The sequence below is a fragment of the Pediculus humanus genome, genomic scaffold (assembly GCF_000006295.1).
Source record: "Pediculus humanus corporis 1103172107729 genomic scaffold, whole genome shotgun sequence".
Classification (NCBI taxonomy): domain Eukaryota; kingdom Metazoa; phylum Arthropoda; class Insecta; order Psocodea; family Pediculidae; genus Pediculus; species Pediculus humanus.
The window spans coordinates 152,481-176,478 of NW_002987332.1; the positions used below are offsets into that span (position 1 = coordinate 152,481).

The 23,998-nt window shown below is 27.3% G+C and overlaps 1 protein-coding gene across 1 annotated transcript; it reads left to right on the forward strand.

Moving 5' to 3' along the window:
• Positions 1-12,003: 12,003 nt before the first annotated feature.
• Phum_PHUM319530 (cytochrome P-450, putative) lies at positions 12,004-23,326 on the forward strand (the record flags this gene model as incomplete). The annotated part of the gene is made up of 7 exons (XM_002427405.1): positions 12,004-12,229; positions 12,559-12,660; positions 21,781-22,129; positions 22,213-22,528; positions 22,612-22,770; positions 22,880-23,054; positions 23,154-23,326. 7 exons carry the CDS (start codon positions 12,004-12,006, stop codon positions 23,324-23,326), a joined length of 1,500 nt encoding a protein of 499 aa, XP_002427450.1.
• Positions 23,327-23,998: the final 672 nt, after the last annotated feature.

The window sequence follows — 23,998 nt, forward strand, 5'->3', positions numbered from 1 at the left end:
TTTATTATTATTAATACGAGTGCGTTCAGGTAGCGTGGAAAATTTTCTATTTAAAAGAAAATTATTGATAGAAAGAAAACTAAGCGAGAAATTATCAACTCTTCACTTTCTATTAATTATTTTTATTAAAAAATAAAAAAAATTTCAGAAGAAATAATAATAAAATGACGTCATAAAATAAAAAACCTTTTTTTTTGCTGCTATTTAAAACGTCGTCGACATTTTCCACGGAAAAGTAGTAGTAGTAGTAGTTGAAAAATATACATCCGGAAAATAAATTTTAAAAAAAAACTAGTCATTAATTATTATTATTATTATATTTTAAAATTTTTTTTTACCATTCGAGTCTTTTACGATTTGTCGCCTTCCTTGAACGTTAAATTTGTTTTTTTTTTTTTAAAGCACATAATAACATTTGCAAAAAAAAAAATCCGTTACATAAATACCTGAATTATGTGTCTAAATATTAAATTTTGCTATTGCGTAATTTTTTTTTTTTTTTTTGCGGTAAAACAAAAAGAAAAGAAAAAAAAATTTGTTTTTTTTTTTTTTTTTTTTTTTTTTTTTTTTTAGCAAAACAATTGTAAAGTAAAATGAACAAAAAAATATACAAGAAAGAGAGAGTAGGAAAAAAGAAATATTATTATTATTATTTTGAAATTATTCCAACGTAAATTTAATTATTTTTTTTTGTCTTATCAAAAGACAAGACATGAGAGATATCGAATTAAAAAATATTGTCCTGTCTTCTTATCATTTAAATAATAATAATAATAATAATAAATATATCTTTAAGGGACATTAAACCCAAATTTTTTTTTTTTTTTATTATTTCAAAATTATATTTTTTAAAAAAAACAACCGGCGCTATCTTTTTAAAAAAACTCGTTAAAAAAAAAAAAAACTTTCTTATTAAAATTTTCATTTTGTGTGTGTATTTTTCGAGTTCGTAAATGTCAATTTTTGAATTCTTTTGCTAAAAATTAAATAAATAAACGAAATTTCGAAATGATCTTCGGTCTCTTGCAATTTTTAAACCGAGTGAAACCCCTCCCCGACCCCGTCCCAGGCACCCCACGTTCCTCCTTCGTCTCCCCCCCCACCCCCGCGTGAAACACGCATGAAAATTTTCCTTTAAAAATTAAAAACCAAACACCAAGAATTAAAAAGTTAAAAACGTTTTGAAAGGCTGCGTTAGAGGTATTCAAAAGGCCAATGAACTCGTTATATCTCCAGGGCTTAAACTTTCACCGAAACACACATGTCAGGGCCTAAACAACAAGACAACCTGCACTTTCCGATGGGTCCATCACTTGTGCCTGAAACTTTAATATTTAAATATTATACATACGAAAATAGTGGGAGTGTGTTAACGACATTTTCTCTGATTCCAATACTCGTATTTTGACCGACGTGATCTTTTTTTTTTTTTTTAACAGCATCAACAACAACAACAACAAACAAAATGGCAAGAGAGTAAAAAAAAAAAAAAAAAAAAAAAAAATTCTTTTCTTTAAACCCAAAAAAAAAAAAAAAAATACCGATAACATCATCTCCGACCGTGGGATATAAGTATATACATTAATTTCTAGGGTTTTTTTCAAAAGGGCGTTGACCGAATATAATAATAATAAGTTAAAACTCACAGGGTGAGAAATTCTCTCTTGAAAAAAAAAAAAAAAAAAATTTTTTTTTTCCCCCTCTTCCTATTTATTGACATTTTAAATAAAATAAAAAAAAAATATGCCATCATCAATCAGCTGATTTAAGGGAAACTGCTTTGGGTCAGTGGCCTAAAAACAAAGACTTTGTTACGTCATTTAAACGGTTACTCCCCTCTCGTATAAGAAAAAAAACATTATGTTAATCTTTTCAACGGTACGTTTTTTTTTTTTTTTTTTTTTTATTATTTATTCTAATCCATCTTTCAATAATAATAATAATAATAAAAGGTGTTTCTTAATAGTTTTTCAATCGGGGATTTATTTATTTATTTTGCAAAATATCAATAGAAATGAATCCCCTAAAAAAAATTATCAAAACAAATTTTATACGAATTCGTTATTATTGCCACCCCTTAAAAAAAAAAAAAAAATTAAACGTTTTTGTCAATTGTTTGACATATTAAACGAATTTTTATTTTATTTTCGGGGCCCTTTTATAAATAAATAAATAAACGTACGTTTAAAAAAGAAAATTTGTTTTTTTCTTTTGTTAAGTTTACCGCTTTTTGTTTTTAAAAAAATTTCTTCTGCTTTTTTTTTTGTGTGGAAAGAATCATAAACAAAAAAAATGAAATGTTTTTATATGTGGGCATTAGGGCCGATTTTGCAAAAAATTTTTAAACTCTGACCTCGTTGCCAAAAAAAATTAAATAAATAAAAAAAGGGGGGTTTCTCGATGATCCGCCATGTGATTTAGCAACTTTTTTTTAAAACAAATTCTTTCGTTTAAAAAAAAAAAAAAAAAAAATTGAGCGCACTATCACGATTTTTTGTGGGCCATTTATATATATTAAAAATTTTAAAATTTTGCAACGTTTTTTTTTTGTTTACAAACACAAAGACAATAAAGAAAAAAAAAAAATTTTTTTTTTTTTTTTTAATTTTTTTTCTTAAAAACGACATTTTATTCGGTTTATTGAGCATTGGTTAGTTCGATATTAAAACTTTTACATCCGGTTTAAGCAATTTGAGATAAATAAATAAATAAATAAATAAACGTTTTTAACAACAATGATGACAAAACATAAATAATAACAAAAAAGAAAACCGTCCTTCAATTAAAATTTTCAATTATTTTTTTTTTTTAATTTTCCGCTTTTTCTCACCGTTTGTTAGCTACCTACCTATTATATCTACCCACCTACCAACCTACTACTACTACTACTTGGTGGATTCAGTGATTCTTTAAAGTGGCATTCAACTTGAAAGTAATAATAATAATAATAATAATAAAATGATAATGCATTTCTATTTAATTAATTGTAGTAGTACGAGAAAACGTGATCAATTGTTTGCCAGGTACTCGAATACACGTGTGTGCCATTGAATCTCTTTGGTTTTATCAACTGGTTTAGATTGTCACACTGACCTTACCAAAAATGTTACCTCTAAATTAATCAAAAAAAAAAAAAAAATCCCTCTTTTCTTTTAATGAACTTGCTTCTTTTTTTTTTCCTTCCGAAAGTCGTAGTAATGTCGACATTTTTTTTTTTTTTAAACCATCGTCATCGTTCTCCAAAAACCGTAAACATATTTTATAAAAAAAAAAACAATGTTTTATTAAAGTTACCACGTGTAAATCTTAAAAAAAAAAAAAAAAAAATTTCAATTAATTACATTCAAATGAAAGAATATCAATTGACACGGAATTTTTTTGTTGTTGTTGTTGTTCTTTCTATTGCCCCGACTCACCTCACGTGAGTTTCTTATCACCACGTTTCGATTCACCTTCTCATTTAAGCATTTAGTTTTTAAAGGAAAAAAAAATTTTCACCGAAACCCCTAAAACATCTTTATTATTAAAACAACTATTTAATGACCGAAATAACTTTGTACTCGTTTTTTTTTTCTTTTTTTTTATAATAATAATAATAATAATTTAAATTGAACGTGGTACTACCGATACGAACACGCACGCACGCACGCACTCACACACACGGAAAAAGAAAAATGTCACGAGTAAATAAAATAAAAAAAAAAAATTTAATTATTTTACTTGGTTACCAAAAAAAAAAAAAAAAAAAAAAAAAAATTTTTTTAGGGGGGCGCCAGAATTAAAGTTTTTTTTTTAAATAAAAAAAAATAAACGTGGCACTAAAATAAAAAAAATGTATATCCGAGTATGTGGTAATTTAAAATGGGGAAAAAAAAAAAAAAAAAAAGAATTTTTATTACGCGTAATTAATGTTTATTAACTTTATTAAAAGACAATTTTTTTTTTTTTTTAAAAACAAAATACCCGAAAGGTGATGATGCTGGAGAAAAAGAGAGAGAGAAAGAAAGATAAAGAGAGATAGAGAGAGTGGATTTTTTTTTTTGGTACTTGATAATATTTTTTATTTATAAATTATTCTACTTATTGGTATTGAATCCGTTAAAAAAAAAAAAAATTATTTTCGGTAAAATGTAATGATAAGAGTTTATCGATCGACATGTTTTTTTTTTTTTTTTTATTTAGTTGTTTAATTTTTTTGTTTTGTTTTTGTATGTTTTTGTTTCATTATTAACAGTAAAATGAGAAAGTTTTTATGTTTCTTTCTCCTGCTCTCTCTCTCTCTCTCTCTCTTTATAAAAAATAAAAAAAAATTTTTTTTTTCGACAAAACACTCACAAGTTGTTACAAAAAATCACTCGAAAATTTTTCATAATTCGTAAAAAATGGCGGCGATGATTTCGAATTAAAAAAAATTACCTAAATAAAATCACTCGATTAAAACGAGGGAGGGGGCGGATTTTAAATGGTTATAATAATAATAATAATAAAAAAGAAGAAACCATACAGGAAATCGCACTATGTGGGACGGCCCACATTCTTTGGAAAATATTATAAATAGCACCAACGAAATTCGAGCATTTATCCCTAAGGAATTGTCGGGTAGAAATCTGGAATAAATGCTTAAAAATCCCGACAAATAAGAGCCTTGTCGTGTTTAAGAGTGATAATAATAATAATTAACGTTTGATTCAAAATGTAAAGTAAAAAAAAAATTTTAAGAAAAAAAATATAATTACAGCGATTGACGCAAAAAAAAAAAAAATAATAATAATAATTTTATAGAGTCCTCCCCTTCTTTCCTCCTCCCTCCTCCTTCTCGCCTCCCTCTTTCCCTCCCACTTTCCCTCCCCCTCCTTCTTCCTTTCTTCCTTCCTTACTTCCTTCCGTCCTTACTTCCTTCCGTCCTTACTTCCTTCTTTCCTTACTTCCTTCCTTCCTTACTTCCTTACTTCCTTACTTCCTTACTTCCTTCCTTATTTACTTACATACTTACTTACTTCCTTACTTACTTCCTTCCTTCCTTCCTTCCCTCTCTCCCTCCCACCTTCCCGGAAATTATATTAAATAATTTTTATTTAAAAAAATTTTCTAAAATATTATTCTCCTGTCGTATCGTAATTACACTCTACAACGATTTCTTCATTTATTATTATTATTTATTTATTTATTTTTATTGAATCCGTGGCATTTTCTTTATTATTATTATTATTATCATCATCATTATCATTTTTATTATAAAAGAATTATTGTGTAAGCATTATCATCATGAGCATTTACATATATATATATAACATAACCATAAATATAGATTTTTTGATGTGAGTAGGTTGAACAACGGATTAATCTGGTTCGTTAAACGGTTCAGAAGAATTCCTTATTATTATTATTATTTTACTAACTCATGTACCTGTATTAAGTAAAAAAAAAAATTGTTTTTTTTTTTTTTTCCTACTTATCCCGTCCACAAATATGTTAACCGCAACACACGCGAGCAACGTTTTTTTCTTTTTTTTTTTTTAATAATAATAATAATATTAATTTAATTATTAATTTTAGGTTTGACCATAATTACATTAATGTTCATCATTTTTAATAATAATAATAATGATGGCGCCAATTAGTCACACACACACACACCTAGTTAAAACTGGATTATCAAGTAGTAGCAGTAGTAGTAGTCATCGTTTTTGTTGTTGTTGTAGTAATTTTAGCGAAATCCGATCGGTTGTTATAATAATAATAATAATAATAATAATAATAATATGAATAATAATATATATTTATGCAAGAAAAAAAGTGTGGATGAACACACACACACACAGAAAAAAAAATTATTCAAATAAGTTTTGAATTTGAAAAGTTCTGAACAAAACGATTTTTCATTTTTTTTTTTTTAAGGGAAGAAGTAGAAGGTTCTGTTTGTTAGATTTTCCTTTTTTTTAATAATAAAAAAGAGGTCAAAGGTTATTATAACAATAAAAATTGTAAATCTGGATAGATATACTTATTCGGAATGAAGATTCTTCGATTATCCTTAACTCGCTCCTGATACTTATAAAAAAAAAAGGATTTTAATATTCAGTAAAAGAAAATGAGGTTGCCATTTGATTTTTAATTCAAACATTGTCAGGTTGTGATGATGATATTGGATGAAAATCGTGGACGGATCGTGTTTCGAAAATAATAATAATAATAATAATAATAATAATAATAATAATAATAATAATAATAATAATAATAATAATTTTTTCCGGAGTTGACAGCGACGTAGTCATATAGTTCGAATCGATAAATCGATCGTTATTATCGATTTTTTATTATTTGTTTTGTGGAAAAAAGTGTGTGGAAAATTTAAAAATCGTCACAAAGGTAAACCGAAACTTTTAATTTTTTTTTTTTTTGTAATGTTGTCGGATTGTAAACGGTCACAAAAAATTTTTTTTACCTTTTACTTCATCCTCCATTTTTTTCAAAAGTTTTCCGTTTAAAATTTTCATTTTTAAGCAAAAAAAAAAAAAAACATTTAAGAAAAGTTTAATATTATTACGTTTCAATTTTCTTTTTATCGTATTTGAAAAGTTTGTAAAAAAAAGCACGAAGAGAGAGAGAGAGAGAGGGGGGGGGAAAGGAAGAGAAATGATATGTGAGTGTGTATGTGTGAGAGAGAGAGAGAGAGAAAAACAAAAGAAAGTTTAAAACTATTTTAATCAAAACTTTTTTTTCCCCCCTGTTCAATGACATAATGCTCAAATTTTTCATCACGTAAATAATAATAATAATAATAATAATTTTTCCGGCGGGTAATTTGATAAAATTGCTTATAAAATCAAAAAAAAAAAAAGGTTTTACCTTAAAAGGTTCTTTTAAAAAAAAATTATTTTTCAAAAAATCTTTACTTCCTATTCAGCAATAATCCACCTGTTAAGATTAAATTGTTTACATTTAAAGTTTTTTTTTTTTTTTTTTAAGGTATCAGGTACTCATTTGTAACCGTGGAAATAAATTTTTTTTTTTTTTTTTTTGGAACGTTTGTTTACAAGCTTTAAGTAACAGTTATAAAAAAATAACGGAAATTTTGATAACTTTGGGGCATGATGGGATCGATTTGATTATTGTTTTTATTTTATTTTTTTTTTGGTAAACACAACGGAATTATTTTGTTGGTGGCACAATCAAACGTACTTCGGATCTAACCGGATGGGGGCCCCCCCCTCCTCGTCCATTTTATAATTTAAATTTTTTTTACGTTTACAGTAACAACAAAAAATATGTCATCGTTTTTTTTTTTACTATAAATTAAATTCGAAAAGAAAAAAATACAAGTATAAGTATAAATGAAGGAGAAAAAGTGATTGTTTGCCGTTTTCCTATAGGATCACCGACCTAAAGGAAATTTGTCTGGAATGCCTTGAAAAAATCAGATAAAGTTGAGTCAATGATCTCACTCTGAACGGCCTTGCAGAGGATGGCGGAGGGGATTCATCTTGCATAAAATTCAACTTCATGTTCGATCTCTCTCTCTCTCTCTCTTTCTACATCTTTTAGTTATTCTCTCATCGTTTATAATAATTCTCTCTATTCATTTTTTTTTTTTTTATACGTATTTATAAACGCGTATATATGATAGTCATGATGGTCGTTTGTTTGTTGGTTGTCGTTCTTCTTCTTCTTCTCCTGTTTGAAATTTTTACCGATGAAAATATGGAACTAATAATCGTTTCGCCCTATATATATTTCGATAGGGAAATAAAATAAAAATGAGATAGAAGGAGAGAAAGAGAGAGAGAGAGAGAAAAAGCAACGAGTGGAATCCAGAATTTTTTTTTTTGTTTTGACATGGTGGATTTGTTTCACGTGTGGAAGATCAATGAACAGATCTTTCTATTTAAAAATCAAGTTCATTAGCCTGGCAAGGCACTACCCTGGTTGACCCTTGACGGCTTGGGCCAGCCTACCAGGTAGCCCATTGGTTAGTTGAATTCAATTCTGTTTTACTAGCCCGATAATCTTTTTTTTTTTTTTTTTTTTTACAGTTCATTGCACCCTCAAAATGTATATTTTTCTATTATGCAACACTCTATGAAGTAAGCTTTTTTAAAATTCGGTTGTGTGTCGTTCTGGAATGGTGGTAGTAGTAGTGGTAGTAGCGGTAGTTGTTGTTGTTGTTGGTCATTGAATTACATTTGGATTTTATCAATCCGATTCCACAAGTCCACTCTCAATCTTTTACAGAAAAACATGACAACTTCTTCCGGCATTTAAACTAAGAGTTTCAACTTTCAAAAATCAATTAACAAACAAACAAACAAACAAACATATTGAAATGTTCATTCTCCCGTGACTTAATGCCCTGCATTTTTTTTTTTTTTTTTTTACAAGGGTGATTTCATATACCGGCAATAGCGGCTTTTTTTTCTTTTTTTTTCCCCTCTCCCACCCTCCCCCCCCCTACTCCCCCTCACTCCTCCTCCTCCTGTACGTTCTAACATAACGAAGGCGAACCACTTTTCTTCTTTTTTGCCGTCAACAAAACACTATTATTATAAAAAGTGTGAAAACAAGGAAAGACCAAACTCATACTAATTAAAATCCAATGAATTGCATGATCCTTTCGATTTATTAACCGCGCACACGTATACTTTAACTTTTTTTTACACTTTATTAACAGTAACTAAAACGGTAATCAATATTCAAAAAAAAAAAAAAATCAATAACCTACAACTACAGATAAGTATTACAAATATTTGTAATAATTATTTAGAAGGGATACACATATATAAAGAATTTGAAGTATGCGAACGTTTTGGTTGGACCTTTATTAGGAATAATTCAACAGGTAGTAGTAGGAGTAGTAGTGGTACAAAAACTTTTTTATCGAATCGACTTTTTAAATATATTGACTATTCAACGACATATTTGTCAATGTGTGAAATTTTAAACTTAATGGCGTTTACATTGTTCAAAAAAGGAAGAATTTAAAGATGATGTTGAGGGAAATGGTCATCATCATTATCGAAAGGATTATTTATAAGGAAGAGTAGAGGGGGAGAGAGAGAGAGAAGAGAAAAATTAAGATTAATAACATATGAAAATTATTACGATGATGATGATGATAATGATTATGAAGAATCAAATTTGAAATTAGACTACCGTCCAAAAAAAAAGTGGTGCAATAGAGGATTGGGTCAACTCTCACCGAAAATGACGGGTTCTGGTATAAACAATAGCCTCGATTTCGACCTTAATGATGTTTCAAGAAGCGGATTCTCTGTTATAGTTTTCTATATAAAAAAAAAAATCAGTTATTTGTACTTACATCCTCCTCATCTTCGTACTTTTATACATGTATTATCGGATCTTTGGGTCATGATTCCAAGATGTTTTTTTTTTTCCATCGTATGTACTCTCTCTCTCTCTCTCTCTTTCACTATTAAATGCCATTATCGCATTTAGATGATATTTGTAATTTTTATTATAAACTTTCCATTAAAGTAAACCGGAATTAAAATTTTCATTTTACTTTAACACTAATGAGAATTATTATTATTATTATATCAAATAAATATTTTATTAATCTATGGAATTTTCTATTTCCACGTTTTTTTTTTTTTTGCCATCATAGTCTTGGCCTTGTTTACAATTAAAAAAAAAAGTTCTTTGAACCGTGTGAGTGAGTGAGTTAGAGAGAGAGAGAGAGAGAGTGTGAGGGGGAAGAAAGAAAGAAAGAAATCTCACCACTATCTTAATAATTTTCTCTCTTCTTTAAAAAAAAAAAAAAAAAAAATTTTTTTTTTAACCACTTATTTAACACCGTCCTTTCATTTTGTACCTACTTTTTAACGTATTTTAACATTTTTTTACAACTTTCATGAACCGTTTGACATTCGCCAAAATCTAAATTTTTTTTAATTCATTCCGTCAACTTAGTTTGCCAATATTATTATTATTATTATTATTTACGATTTGCGGTCGTAATTTACAAAAACATGTGAACCGCAAAAAAAAAAAAAAAAAAAAAAAAAAAACAATCGACGAAAATGTGTTGCTAATGGTTTTTAACTCGTTTGAAATTTATTTGTTTTAAACAAATTATTATTATTATTATTATTACTACTCCCTTTTCAATGGCCGACGAGGTTAACAATAGAAAATTTTTTTTTTTTTTTTAAAATTATCATTCGGTTCGATTAATAAATAAAAATGATAAATAAAAATGGCGGCGTAGGGAAGAAAATTTTTTTATTTTATTTAACTGGATCATTTTCAAATTGGGGAAAGGGGAGGGGAAACGGGGAGGGTAAATAAATAAATAAATAAATAAAATTATTAAACAATAAATAAATAAATAAAATTATTAAACAATAAATAAATAAATAATTAAGTAAAAAAGAACTTGAAAAAATGGAGGATAAGAACCAACTATGAACTATTGAAGGAAAATATTGAGTTCAATGACCCTGAGCAGACACGCGGTAGACCAGACTGGACATACTTTCACTATCGTCGGGTCTATATCAGCCACGCGCACTAGGGTCATTTCTGGTCATTTCGATTAGGCTCTCATTATTTTTCACCGTTAATATCTTTTTAATAATAATAATAATAATATTAATGGAAATGAAAAAAAATATTTTTTTTTCATTTCATCTTTAATTATTATTATTTATTTATTTATTAATTTATTTAAATAACCTGTGAATGCGATGACGATGACGACAATCAATAACGATCTTTGGTAGAGTAAATCATGTTGCAAAATCTTTATCATTAACTGTCATTTAAATATGATAACGATTGACGACTGATGATTTCTCTCTCTCTCTCTCTCTCTCTCTCTCTCTCTCTCTCTCGCGTACAAAAAGACTAAAAAATTTTTTAAATTTACTTTCACCCCACCGTGACACCTGAAGAGAGGTGGTGCTCATATATTTACTTATGAATTGATGCAATCAAAAAGTGAATGAACTTAAAATAAGGTGTAACAATAATAATAATAATAATAATATACGGTTTTTCTTTTTAACTTTCAAAAAAAAAAAAAAAAACTCACATGTTAAGTCAATAAATAAATAAAATTAATAATGATAATAATAAACGCGCGCGTGTGTTTGTGAGTGTGAGTGCGTTTGCCCGAATGATTTTTTTTTTTTAATAATAAAAAAAAATATCATAATGGCGCCTATTACGTGTCTCATATGTGTGTGTAAGTGCGTGTGTGCACGCGTGCGCGTGTATCAAAAGACAACGAGTGAGAGAAACGAAGAAGAATGTGGGCGAGAAAAACGTTTTTTTAATTTACGTAAATCTACCCACCAAAAAAAAAAAAAAAAATTTTTTTTTCTGTTTTGAAATGTTATTATTATTATTATTATTATTAATATATAGGACATTCCTAAATAAACAAACGAGAGTATTGACATTATTAATAATAATAATAATTGATTATTATTATTATTATTGAGCGAAAGTGAAATGTGACCTTTATTTAAACTTAGTCAATATTATTATTATTATTATTATTTCATAGAGAGAATTTTTTTTTTTTTATATGGATGAGACTAATATTAATAACATTATTAACTTTTATCAATCAAATAAGTTTTTAATAAAAACCGCCGGTAAATAAATAATTTACACAATCCTGGAAACAACCGTCTACTCTCTCACGCACTCACGCACTCACGCACGCACAATTGCGTCAATAATATATATTTTTTCACTTAGTGTCATTATATTGATACCGATGTGAAAACCCTTTAAAAAAAACCGGTTTTTGCGCAATTTCGATTCAATTTACAACCGACACACACACACACACTCATCATTGTTTTTTTATTATAATTATCGACCCTATTGATTTATCCACGTGCATTTAAATTTCACAATAATAATAATAATATTAATAAATGCCACACCCTAAACTGTGCGTGCGTGCGTGCGAAGATACCTTTGCGCGCGAAAAATAAAAATTTATTTTAATTATTATTATCATTTTTTATAGATATGCAAGTGATAGAAGGACTCGTCGGTTTACTCATCGGCCTCATCGGTTATTATTTGACGCGGAAAATCGGAAAATTAATGAAAAAATTACCACCAGGTCCATACGGTTTACCCATAGTCGGATATTTACCATTTATTGATGCTAAAAATCCTCACTACACGTTAACGAAACTATCGGAAAAATATGGTAAAATATACAGCATACAAATGGGTAATATATTCACAGGTAATAAAAAAAAAATTAATGTGATAATAATAATAATAATAATTTGCGTTTAAAAAAAATATATGTGTGTGTGTGTGTGTATATAGAAAAGTTAACTACCTTAATATTATGGGCCTGGGCTTTGGCCTATTCAAGGTTGAAAGTGTCGGCAACCAAAACTATTCCTTGTTTTTGTTGTTGTTGTTGATGATGATGTTGTTGTTGTTGTTGTTGTTTTTGTTATATTCATCAATAAGTCAATGGCTTCGATGAAATTCATTTATGCAAAGTTTTTGTGCGCAAAAAAAATTCGAGTTATCATATTAATTTTAATTTTTTTTTTTTTTCAGTTGTTTTGTCTGATGTGAAACTCGTACGTCAGGCACTTGCCATGGATATTTTTACCGGAAGAGCACCTCTTTATCTAACACATGGTATAATGAAAGATAATGGTAAACATTTAATTATTTATTTTAAATATTTATATACGTTTGTCATTATTTATTTGATTGTTGTTATGGTTGTTGTTGTTGTTGTTGTTCGGGGTTTCTGTTGTCGGATGATTGTCTTTGTTAATGCGTATCGATATTGGGATGAATTTTCTTTTAAATAATTAATAATTTAACAAAAAAGTTAAAACTTATTGACAACCCCTTTGTAGAAAAGCAAAAAAAAACCAATTTAAAAAAAATTTTTTTTATAACGTTCATTTTTTAGCTTTGAGGCAAATTTAAAAACGAAAAGGACAAAAAAAATTAAAATTTAATAATGAAAGGAAAAATTTATTATTATTATTATTATTATTTTTTATTCTTTTGCAAAAAATTAGAACGGAACGCGATTGAGTTAAGATAGGTCATGATAGATTTCTCCAAGCATTAGATCATTGTCCTCGCGGCCTTGACTCGGTTGACCTTGAAAGATCTCGAGAGTGCCGGTGGTAATGTGCCAATGGAACATCGAGAAAGTTGGAAATTACTATTAAATAATAATAATAATAATACTCTCAAACAAAGTTGTTCAACTTTCGTAGAAGAAAAGAAAGAGAAGAAATTTCTCACACGTGACACATTCACACACACACACACACACACACACACACACGCACGCACACAAAAAAAAAAAAAATTAAAAATAATTTATATATAATTTTACCACCTTTCTCTCTCTCTCTCTCTCTCTCTCCCCTTCTCTTATAATAAGAGAAAAAAAAAAGAAAAAAAACTGAGACTCATTCGGTAATTTTTATAAAATTCATCCGCCATTTACCAAAAAAAAAAAAAAAAACGTTAATTATTTTTTCGATAACGTCATAAAAATCGATTTCGAATATTTTTTTTTTTTAATTTAATGGAGACGAAAAGAAATTAAATTAATAACAAAATAAATAATTATTATTTTAAAATTTAAATAATTAACGAAAAGAAAAAATTAACGAAAGGAAAAAAGAAAAAAAAAATTCATCGAGTTTTGTCTTTGTCGTTTACGTTTTCATTTGAATTTTCAAATTAAATGACGTCACAAAAATTCCACAGCCTTCTTAAATTTATTTTATATTCTGCTATCCGCGAGCGCGCGCGCGCGGACTCTGGCTCGCTTGCTCGCGTCTGTGTTTACGTATAATAAAAGTGAAGATATCGAGTTTCTTTTTTTTTTTTTTTTTTTTTTAAATTTTCCCTCAAAAAATAAAATTAAATTTGATTATTGCAAAATTTAGGTTAATCTAGTTTTGAAACCTTTAATTTTCTTTTACGATATTGACCTACCCTAATATTATTTCCCTTGAAGCTTTTTTTTTTTTTTTTATTCAATGGAAGAGTGGATTCGAGTATTTTTTTTTTTTTTTTTTACACTTGATCAACCTTTGGTTTGAGTCATTCAACAACGTGTAAAACAACAAAACAACACTTTGATGATAATGATAATGATGATGTTTCTTGTTTGTTTTACAAATGAGCTTAAGGTGTGGTTTTTAACAACCGACTACAACAGTAATTTAATAATAATAATAATAATAATAATTTTGCAATTTTTTTTTTAATGTTTGAATTTTGAGAATTATGTTGTCCATTGTGGTTTTATTTTCCAGTTAGTTATCAGTTTCTTGTCGGTTTTTTTTGTTTTGATGTTTTAAAGTTTTCCCAATGGAAAATGTCAAATAAAAATTTTGAATTTTTTTTTAAACGGTCAAATGAAATTTTTTTGCTGAAATAAATTTTATCGAAACGTTCTTGTCGTGTTGTTGTTGTTGTTGGTTTTTGTTTTTTCTTTGCGTTTGTTTTTACTATTAAGGTGGGTGGTCGGTTGTACCTGGAGGTATTTGAAGTATTTATTACATTAGCGTTGAGTATTGTTGTAATTTATGAAATTTTTTTTTTAACTATTCGTTTGTTATTGTTGCTGATGGTGTGATATTTTTCTTTTTGTTTACATTTTATATTATTTGTTAACTTAAGAAGAAAAACAAAAAAAAATTTTTTTTTTTTTTTCGGTTTTAAAATCGTTTTTGCACAAACAAAATTAAAAAATTATTATTATTTTAATAACAGGTATAATACTAATCAGTTAAAGTTTTTTGCAAAAAAAAAAAAAAAAAAAATTAAAAAAATGGGTAAAGCTTTTTTTTTTTTGTTTTTCGGGTAGGGAAGAGGGGGGAGCCTTGAACTTTAAAGGAAAAAGGAAAATTTACAAATTTCTGACAAATTACAAAAAAAAAAAAAAAAAAAAAAAAAATTTCTGTTTTTGGGTGTGGGCTATATAGACGCAATCCAGGCGACCTTGGTTTTGTTTTTTATACTTTGATTTTCTTAAAAAAAATTTACAAGGAAAAAAAAAAGTAACAGAAAAAAAAAGGGAATCATCATCATCATTATCATTATCATCATCAATGATAATCCAGGCAGACTGAAATATTTTGTCGACTGAATTATAAATAATAAATTTAAATTTTAACAGGTTATCCGAAGGTAATCTACGAAAATTTTGTTTTTTTGCGCGCGCGCGCGCTCGCGGTTTTAATATTATCATTATTATTATTTTTTCTATATTCGATTTCCGGATTATTATTATTATTAATCAAGTCCCTAAAAATATTTTTTTGTAAACGGTAAATGTTAGTTACTATTTAAATCCTGTTAAAGAACGAAAAAACCTGAAAAGTTGTGAGTTCTTTACGGTTACACGAAGGCTTTTTATATAAAACAAGTCCTTCGTTAACACCGAGAAGAAGAAGAAGAAAAAGAAAAAAAAAAAAAAAACGGTAAACATTGGAAAAATAATAATAATAATAATAGCAGCCAGTTTTCCAGTCACAAATTAGGGCCAATCTCCGGATGATTGAACTTTTGAGGTCGCATCCACACGTTTATTAATTTATTTATATTAAAAATAAATAATAATAATAATAAATAATAAACGTCCTTCAAACATTTACTGCGGTCCCATCTTTTTTTTTTTCTTTTTTTGTTACGTTGTAAAAAAATGTATATATTATTAATAATAATAATGATAAAAGTGGGGGTAAAAACGAAGATTTTAAATCGTTAATCCTTTTGTAAAATAATAATAATAATAATTGGGGAAAATTATTAAATTTCATTTTATTTTTTTTTTGTTTTTCATCATCTTTTAATTATTTTTTTTATTTAAAAAATTTTTTTTTTAAATATTTAAATTAAAAATTTAATTAATTAGTATTATCATTTATTATTTATAATTTAAAAAAAAAAATTAAAAAGGGAGTCACGTTAATTTAAAAGAAATTTGAGAAAACCCCTCCCCCTACAAAAAAGTGAAAAAAAAAAAAAATGAAAAACTTGCGTTATGTCGTTATTTAAATTTTTTCTTCTTTTCTTTTCTTTTCTTTTTTCTTCTTTGTTGTTGTTTGATAATAATTATTATAAAGATAAAATTTAAAAACAAAATGAAATTCGAAAACCCTTAAAATATTATTATTATTATTATTATTATTTTTTCGTTAAAAAAAAAATAACAAAAAAAGGTTCGGATACGTAAATAAAAAAAATAAACAAAAAATAAAAAAATTTTTGTTTAACTTCCGGTAAATTAAAGAACACAAAATAAAAAAAAATGGCGGGAAAAGAAAAAAGAAATTAAATTTTTGTTTACACTCGCACACGAATATAATAAATATTATCGAAGTGTAAATTACATAATCAATATATTCTTCTAATGCCACGACAATTTTAAGTAAACAACAAAAAAAAACTTTTTTTTTCATCACTCTTGTCAATCTATTTTCATTTTTTTTTTTTTTTAAATTTTACTCACTGCTCTTAAACATTATTATTATTATCATCATTATCATTATTATCATCATCATTATCATCATTATTATTTCTTCTGCTATAATTAATATTAAAAAAATTTTTTCATTTAATAAATTAAAATATTATTTGAATGAAAAAGTTAAAAAAAAAAAATTATTTTCCACTACTACTAAAGTGTCGGTTGTGTAATCGATCCGATCGATCGATCGATCGATGGATCGATCGATGGATCGATTAAATATCTCATCATCATCATCATCATTATTATTATTATTATTACATAAGTAACAATTCAAAAAAAAAATTGTTTTTTTTTTTTTTTTAATCATCTTATTCTCGGCGTTGACGGGCGTTCAACGACTTACGGACATTCTCATTTGCCAAGAAAATGAATGCGAGAACTTGTTGTCCATGAAATTTGACAGTCACCGCTTAAAAAACATTATCATTATTATTATTATTATTATTCGGTTGTATTTAAGACTACGTACAAATGGCCTGGACTTAAACACGAAAAAATAAATAAAAATATAATTATGATTTTTTTTTTTTAATTTTAAATTTTATTTATATTGATTAAGTTATCAATATTATCAAATGTTTTGAAATGCAGGGAATTGAGGGGGAGAAGAAGGGGGAGGAGAGAGGAGGAGAAATTAATAATAATACAAAACGTGAGAGGACGTGTATATATAATTAAAAATGGTGCCTTTTCGATAATAAAAAAAAAGCCGATTATTAATATCAAATATTTTTAAAAATGTTGTAAAACATAATCGTGTTGTGTTCGGTTTATTTAAAACAAAAAAAAACATTTTTTATTTTATATTTAATTTTAGCATAGAACCTTTTTTTTGTTTAGCTTGAGGTATGTGATTTCCCGTTAGAATTCTCGAGACTTCAAGTTTTCCACCGGGGGGGGGGTGGTGGTGGAAAGGGCGGGAAAGAAGGAGGAGAAGGAGGAGTAAAGAAGAAAACGAAAATGTTTGTTTGCCAAAGAGTTTGCTTAACAACATGTTCCCGTCGGTAACGTTACGTTTTTTTTCCCTCCAATTTGTAAACGTGGGAATAGAATAAATTGTTTTGGGGGAGGGGGAGGGGGGAATCGAACGTGGCGTGAAAAAATTGCGTTAATGTTGTACCTTTTCAAATAAAAAAAAAAAAAAAAAACGTTTATTTTTTTTTTACACCTTGGAAGAGGAAAAAAATTATGTTTTTGTTTTTTTTTTTTTCCACAAACATAATCAAGGTTTTTTTTTTTTTTTTTCGTCTTTCTTCTTCGCGTTTGTTGTTTGTTCGTCTCGTGTATACTCGTGCGCGTGCGTTCGAACCCGACGTTTTGCGTCAATAAAATTTATTTATTTATTTATCATATCACATCGTATATAATTTAATTGCGCACAATAATTTTATTTACGTTTAAATTGTTTTTTATATAACGAAGGTTAAATTCGATTTTACCTTCTTCTTCCTTTCTTCCTTCCTTCTTTCCCCCCATCGAACTAATAATAATAATAATAATAATAATTTGGTTTTTACAATAACAAAGCCGCGTGTATTTCTTTGCTTTCATCATCATTCGTTTTATGAAAAAAAAAAAAAAAAAAAAACGAAAATGCATTCACTTTCACGATAATTTTTTTTCTTTTTATTAACTATTAAGTGAGTGCGTGAGTGAGTGCGTGAGTGCGTGAGTGCATACGCGTGGTCGTTACATGCATGTACACATTTATTTGATCTGTATATTTATGTACATAAAGTGACACACTTTAACCGTAACCGTTTCTTTATTTTAAAAAAAAATATCAGCTTCATTAAGATGAAAGTCTCATTGAGATAATAATAATAATAATAATAATAATAATAATACTTTCAATTAAAATAAAGGATTTTATTAACCGACAAATCTAAATAAATAAAAAAATAATATTATGTTTAATAAAACGTTTTTTTTTTTTTTTATACTGGTAATAAATCAAATTATTATTATTTATTTATTTATTTATTTAAAAAAAAATATTAATAATTTATTTAAGAATAAATTAATAAATAAATAAAAGAGTCATGTGGGCGTTTGTTTTATAATAATATTGACGTAAAAACAATGCGTAGTAATAGTAATAGTAAATAAATATTATTTAAATGTAATTATCGATAATAATGTTTTGGGTGTGTGCGCGTGCGTGCGTGAGTGCGTGAGTGCGTGCGTGTTGCGTATGTAAATAAATACTACGTCGAATTGATGATTTAATGCCATGGGATGGTTAATTTTTTTTTACTTTTTTTTTTTTTTTAATTAACGTAAAACGCGAGGAATTGTATACGCCGCGGTGTAATTGACCCTGTTCTGTCTCTCTCTCTCTCTCTCTTTCTTTCTTTCTCTCTTGTTAAAGTTTCAGGTTCGTTTGTTTATTGTTTTTTTTTTTTTTTTTTTAAATGTGATGAAAGAACGTTTAAATAATCAAATTAGTTTACTGTGTCATCTCATTTGACTGTCACTCGTATTAAAAAAATAAAAATTTACGTGACCCCCTTTATTTTTTAATAATGATGATTAAGCAACCCTTAATTCGGGGTGGGGTTTTTTTTGGGGTTTGTGAACTTTAACCCCTTATACGTTTGGTGGTTTTTCAATTTTTATTTTATTTTAATTAGAGCGTAATAAAAAAAACAATAAAATAGACCAATAGTAGGCCGCTGTTGATGTTTGTTTACTAATTTCTATGTGTGTGAGTTGTTTGTTGCGTCGTAAACTGTTGAAGAAGTTTTTGTAGTTGTTGTTGTTGTTCTTTTGACTCCTGTGTTAGGTTCAAAAAAAAATTTAGGTATCCGTGATTGAATGAGGACAACCTATTCTTATTATAAACACAATGATTTATTGAAATCGTTTTATTACAACATACTTTTTTTTTTTTTTTTTTTTACAACTAACTCCCACTGTTTATGATTTATTATTATTATTATAATCATCATTATTATTATCGTGTATATGTTAGCGAGTGCGGATATTAAATTAAAAATTTTAAAATTTTATTATTATTTTTTTTTTTTGGCGGATGACTGGAGAAAGATAATAAAATAAAATAAACATTAAACGCCAGTATTTTTTCGAATGTTCCATTATTATTATTATTTTTTTTTTTTTTTTTTTCCATGATGTTTGTTTTCATTTTTAAATTATTATTATCATTATTATTATTATTATTTTTTGCACAAATACTTTCATATCGCTTGAATAATCAAATTATTACGGTTTTCTGTGTCATCTACTTTGAGTGTCACTAATATTAAAAAAAAAAAAAAAAAAAAATTTGCAAAAAAAAAAAAAACAAAAATTTATTTGACCTCCTTTTATTTAAATTTTCTTTTTTATCTGCCTTTATTAAAAAAAATATAACGTTCTAACTAAATCTTCTGCCACGTTTTACTATACATACATATTCGACTCGTTGCCTTTTTGTTTATATAATAATAACAATTTTGTCTGAAAATTAAATTAAGTAATAATAATAATTTTTTATTAAATAAATCGCGTTAATAACTTTTACCTTTATTATTATTATTATTATCACTGAATCGTTTTATGTACGTTTATTATTACGCAATCACAAAAACACACAACACAAAGAAATAAAATAAATTAAATGAATAATAATAATAATAATAATAATAATAATAATAATAATGATAATAAAAGATTTTTAAACATTACGTGGGATAAGAAAACTTTTTTTTTTTTTTTTAAATCCGCCGCCTCGATAAATTTTTCCCGCGCAAATAAAAAATAATAATTTGTTGTTGTTGTTATTTTGACACAAACATTATAATTATTATTATTATTGCTATTACAACGACGTGTCATTAGTTAAAATTTTTAATTATTATTTTTTCCGTCAATGTTTTTATTTATTTATTAAAAAAAAAAAAAAAAGAAAATTATTGTCATCGTGAATTTAAATAATAATAATAAATAAAAAAAATTGTTTTTTACGGCCTAAAAATAAAACCACGTAAAATAATGTTGTTAACCGTGACCCGTGTGCTGCTCCTGGATAATTTAAAGGCACGGCTGGAAAATTAAAGAAAATGGAATTTTCAACCGGGAATAAAAAAAAAAAACAAAATTTTTTTAAATTAATTAATTAATTAATTTTCCTGCCTCATCATATTTATTTTTTTTTGCCCCTGACTCGAAACGTTATAACAACAACAACAACAACAACATAATCTCAATAAATTTCTTTTTTTTTTTGTTAAATGTCGGGAATTTGAAAAAAAAATTTGGCGCGAAAATTTGTTTACCGTGAAAGGAGAAGAAGAAAAAAAAAAGCGCGCGAACAAATTCCATAAAAAAACTATTGTGAAAAAAAAAAAAAAACTTTCCAAGCCGTTAATTAACCGTAAAAAAAAGTAATAAAAATTTTTTTTTTTTTTTATTTCCACGTCGAAATTACGGTAAGAAAAAGTGAGAGAGTGAGAAAGAGAGAGAGAGAGAGAGAGAAACAAGCAGACGTCATTTTTTATCGTAGATTTTTTAATTACGTAAGTCATGTACATATATATCTAATATGAATTATTTAAAAACTATTTTCTTTACATCGTGACGTTTTGTTTTTTTTTTTTTTTTTTTTTTTTTTTAGTTTTGTCGCAATTTGATAAAAAACTGTCGATAATTTGTAAATTAATTTATTTACGACATTTTTCCTTCTATTTTTTTATTTTCTTTCGATTTCTTCGAAACGTTTACTTCATTTCGACATTGCTCGAAGAACTTTTTTTTTTTTTAATCGATAATTCATAAAAATAATAATAATTATTATATTCGAAATCGAGGCAAACGAAAAACGTTATAAAATCTTTTCGCGCTTATTATCTATATGCTGGAAAACGCTGGAGAAATTTTTCCTTTTTCCGCTGAACAGCATTCGTGTACAATCCTAGTTTAAAAATTCAATTTGTTTCTTAACGTTTAATTATTTTCGGGTTAAATAATAATAATAATAATAATAATAAATAAATTTAAAAGTAACGAATGACGACGAGGAAAAAATGATGATGATGATAATAATAATGTAACGTACGAGAATGATAAATTAAAATTTTGTACGATTTCCGATGTTTGTTTCTTTGTTTGTTAGGTAACAAACAGTTGAGTCTATTTTACACGTGGGCGAAATGTTTGTTCCAAAAAACAGGAGAAATTAATCAAAGGAAGAGTATTGTGGTGGTTGTGTCGGTGGTGGCGATGACGGCGGATGTTTTAATAATAATAATAATTTTTAGGAATAATATGCGTTCAAGGTGAAAAATGGAAAGAGCAAAGGAAATTTGTCGTTAATAATTTACGAAATTTCGGTATGGTTAAATTCGCAACGAAAAAACGGGATAAAATGGAAGAAGGGATAAGATGCGGAGTCGAGGAATTGATAAAAAAAATAAAAACCCGCGAAGGGAAACCGTTAAACGTTGAACATTTACTCATGCACACACTCGGCAACGTTGTTTTTAATTTAGTCTTTGGAAAAGTCTGGAACGAAAATGACGAAACTTGGAAAAAGTTAATTAATCTACAGGAAGAGGGTACGAAATTAATCGGCGTTGCCGGACCGATAAATTTTTTACCCTTTCTAAGGTTTGTTTTTCCAAAAAAAAATTTTCTTTTTCCTGGAAAAACGTGACGTAAAACTTTGACCCATTGATTTTTTTTTCCTCCAGATTTCTTCCAAAATATAAAAAAGTAATAAAATATTTAAAAACTGGAATCGAATACAGTCATGATATATATCAAAAAATATTACAAGAATATAAAAAAAATGAAAAATCTATGGATGATGATAATATCGAACCGGAAATTGATCATTTTTTAGGAGCTTTCCATTGGGAAATGGAAAAAAGGAAAAATGAAAAAAGTTTTTACACAAATTATCAATTTAATTATTTAATGGCTGATTTATGGGGAGCTGGTGTCGACACTACGATAACGACTTTGAGATGGTTTTTATTTTACGTTGCACACGACGACAAAATACAGGTGAGGGGAGGGGATGGAAGGGGGGAGTTGAAAGGGGTTGAAAAAGTGTATCTAACCTTTTTTTTTTTTTTTATACATTTTAGAAAAACATTCAAAATGAAATAGATGAAGTTTTAGGCGACGTGAAAACCGTCATAACTCTCGATGATATTTCATCCCTTCCATACTTTCAAGCATGCATATCAGAATGTCAAAGAATCCGGTCTGTCACACCTTTGGGAATACCACACGGTTCATTGGAGGTGGTGGTAGAACAGAAAAAAAAAAAAAAAAAAAAACTAATCATTACGCCATGTTGCACAAATAATAATAATAATTAAATTAAAAAAAATTTTTTTTTTTTTTTTTTAGGACGCTGTATTGGACGGATACCACATACCTAAGGGTACCATGATTATACCTCTTCAGTGGGCCATTCACATGAATTCATCGTATTATAACGAGCCAAATGTTTTTGATCCAACCCGGTTTCTGGACGATGATGGAAAATATAAAAAACCAGAAGCATTCATACCCTTTCAGACCGGTACGGGTGATATAATAACTTTCTGTTCAGGCATTTCCGCTCTGATATTTTTCTTTTTTTTTCCGTCGACCTTTCAAGTCTTTCAACTCTTTTTTGTAGGTAAAAGAATGTGTTTGGGAGAAGAATATGCTAAAATGTTACTTTTTCTTTTTGCCGGTGCCATATTGAATAATTTTCATTTATCTCTTGATTATTATGAGGATTTCGAGGGTGAACCTGGTATCACATTAACGCCCAAAAAACATTTGATTATATTTACACAAAGGAAATAAATAAACGTCAATCAAATTATTTTTTTTACTCTCTCTTTTTATCAAAAAAAGGGAGAGATAGAGAGAAAGGGAGAGTTTATTTTCAATTGATTTGTTTTTAATAAAAATAAAAGAAAAAAAATTTTTTTTCCATTACGTCAATAATTTAAAAGTCGAGTTAATCCTTTCCACACTTCCCCCCTCCCCTCCCTTCCCCTCAAATCATTATCACTAATCTAAAATTTTCCCATCTAAAAATTCGTTATCAAAGAAAATTACTCAATGAATTATCTCCGTAAAATCAATCAATCCTCCGACTAAAAATTATCCGCCATATTTAAATTTTCATAATGGAAAATTTTTTTTTTTCTCACATGACATAATTTCACGTTGTAATAACATTTATTATTATTATTATTATTTGTCAACGTCACGTAAAAGTTTTCGGGTGGAAATAAAAATCTTGCGTAAAAAAAATGAGAACCTGTACACGTGCGTAATACGCACGTTCGTAATTCCCGCATTTAAAAAACCGGGTCTTCCCCCTTTCTAACGATTCAAACGAAGAATAAAAAAAATGAAAAATCCGCATTGCGTTCGTTGTTTTTACGCACGTCAGACAGAACCGAGAAGAAGAAGAGAAGGAGGAGGAAGAGGAAGGAAAACGCATTCGTCGTACCATGAACTCCGATC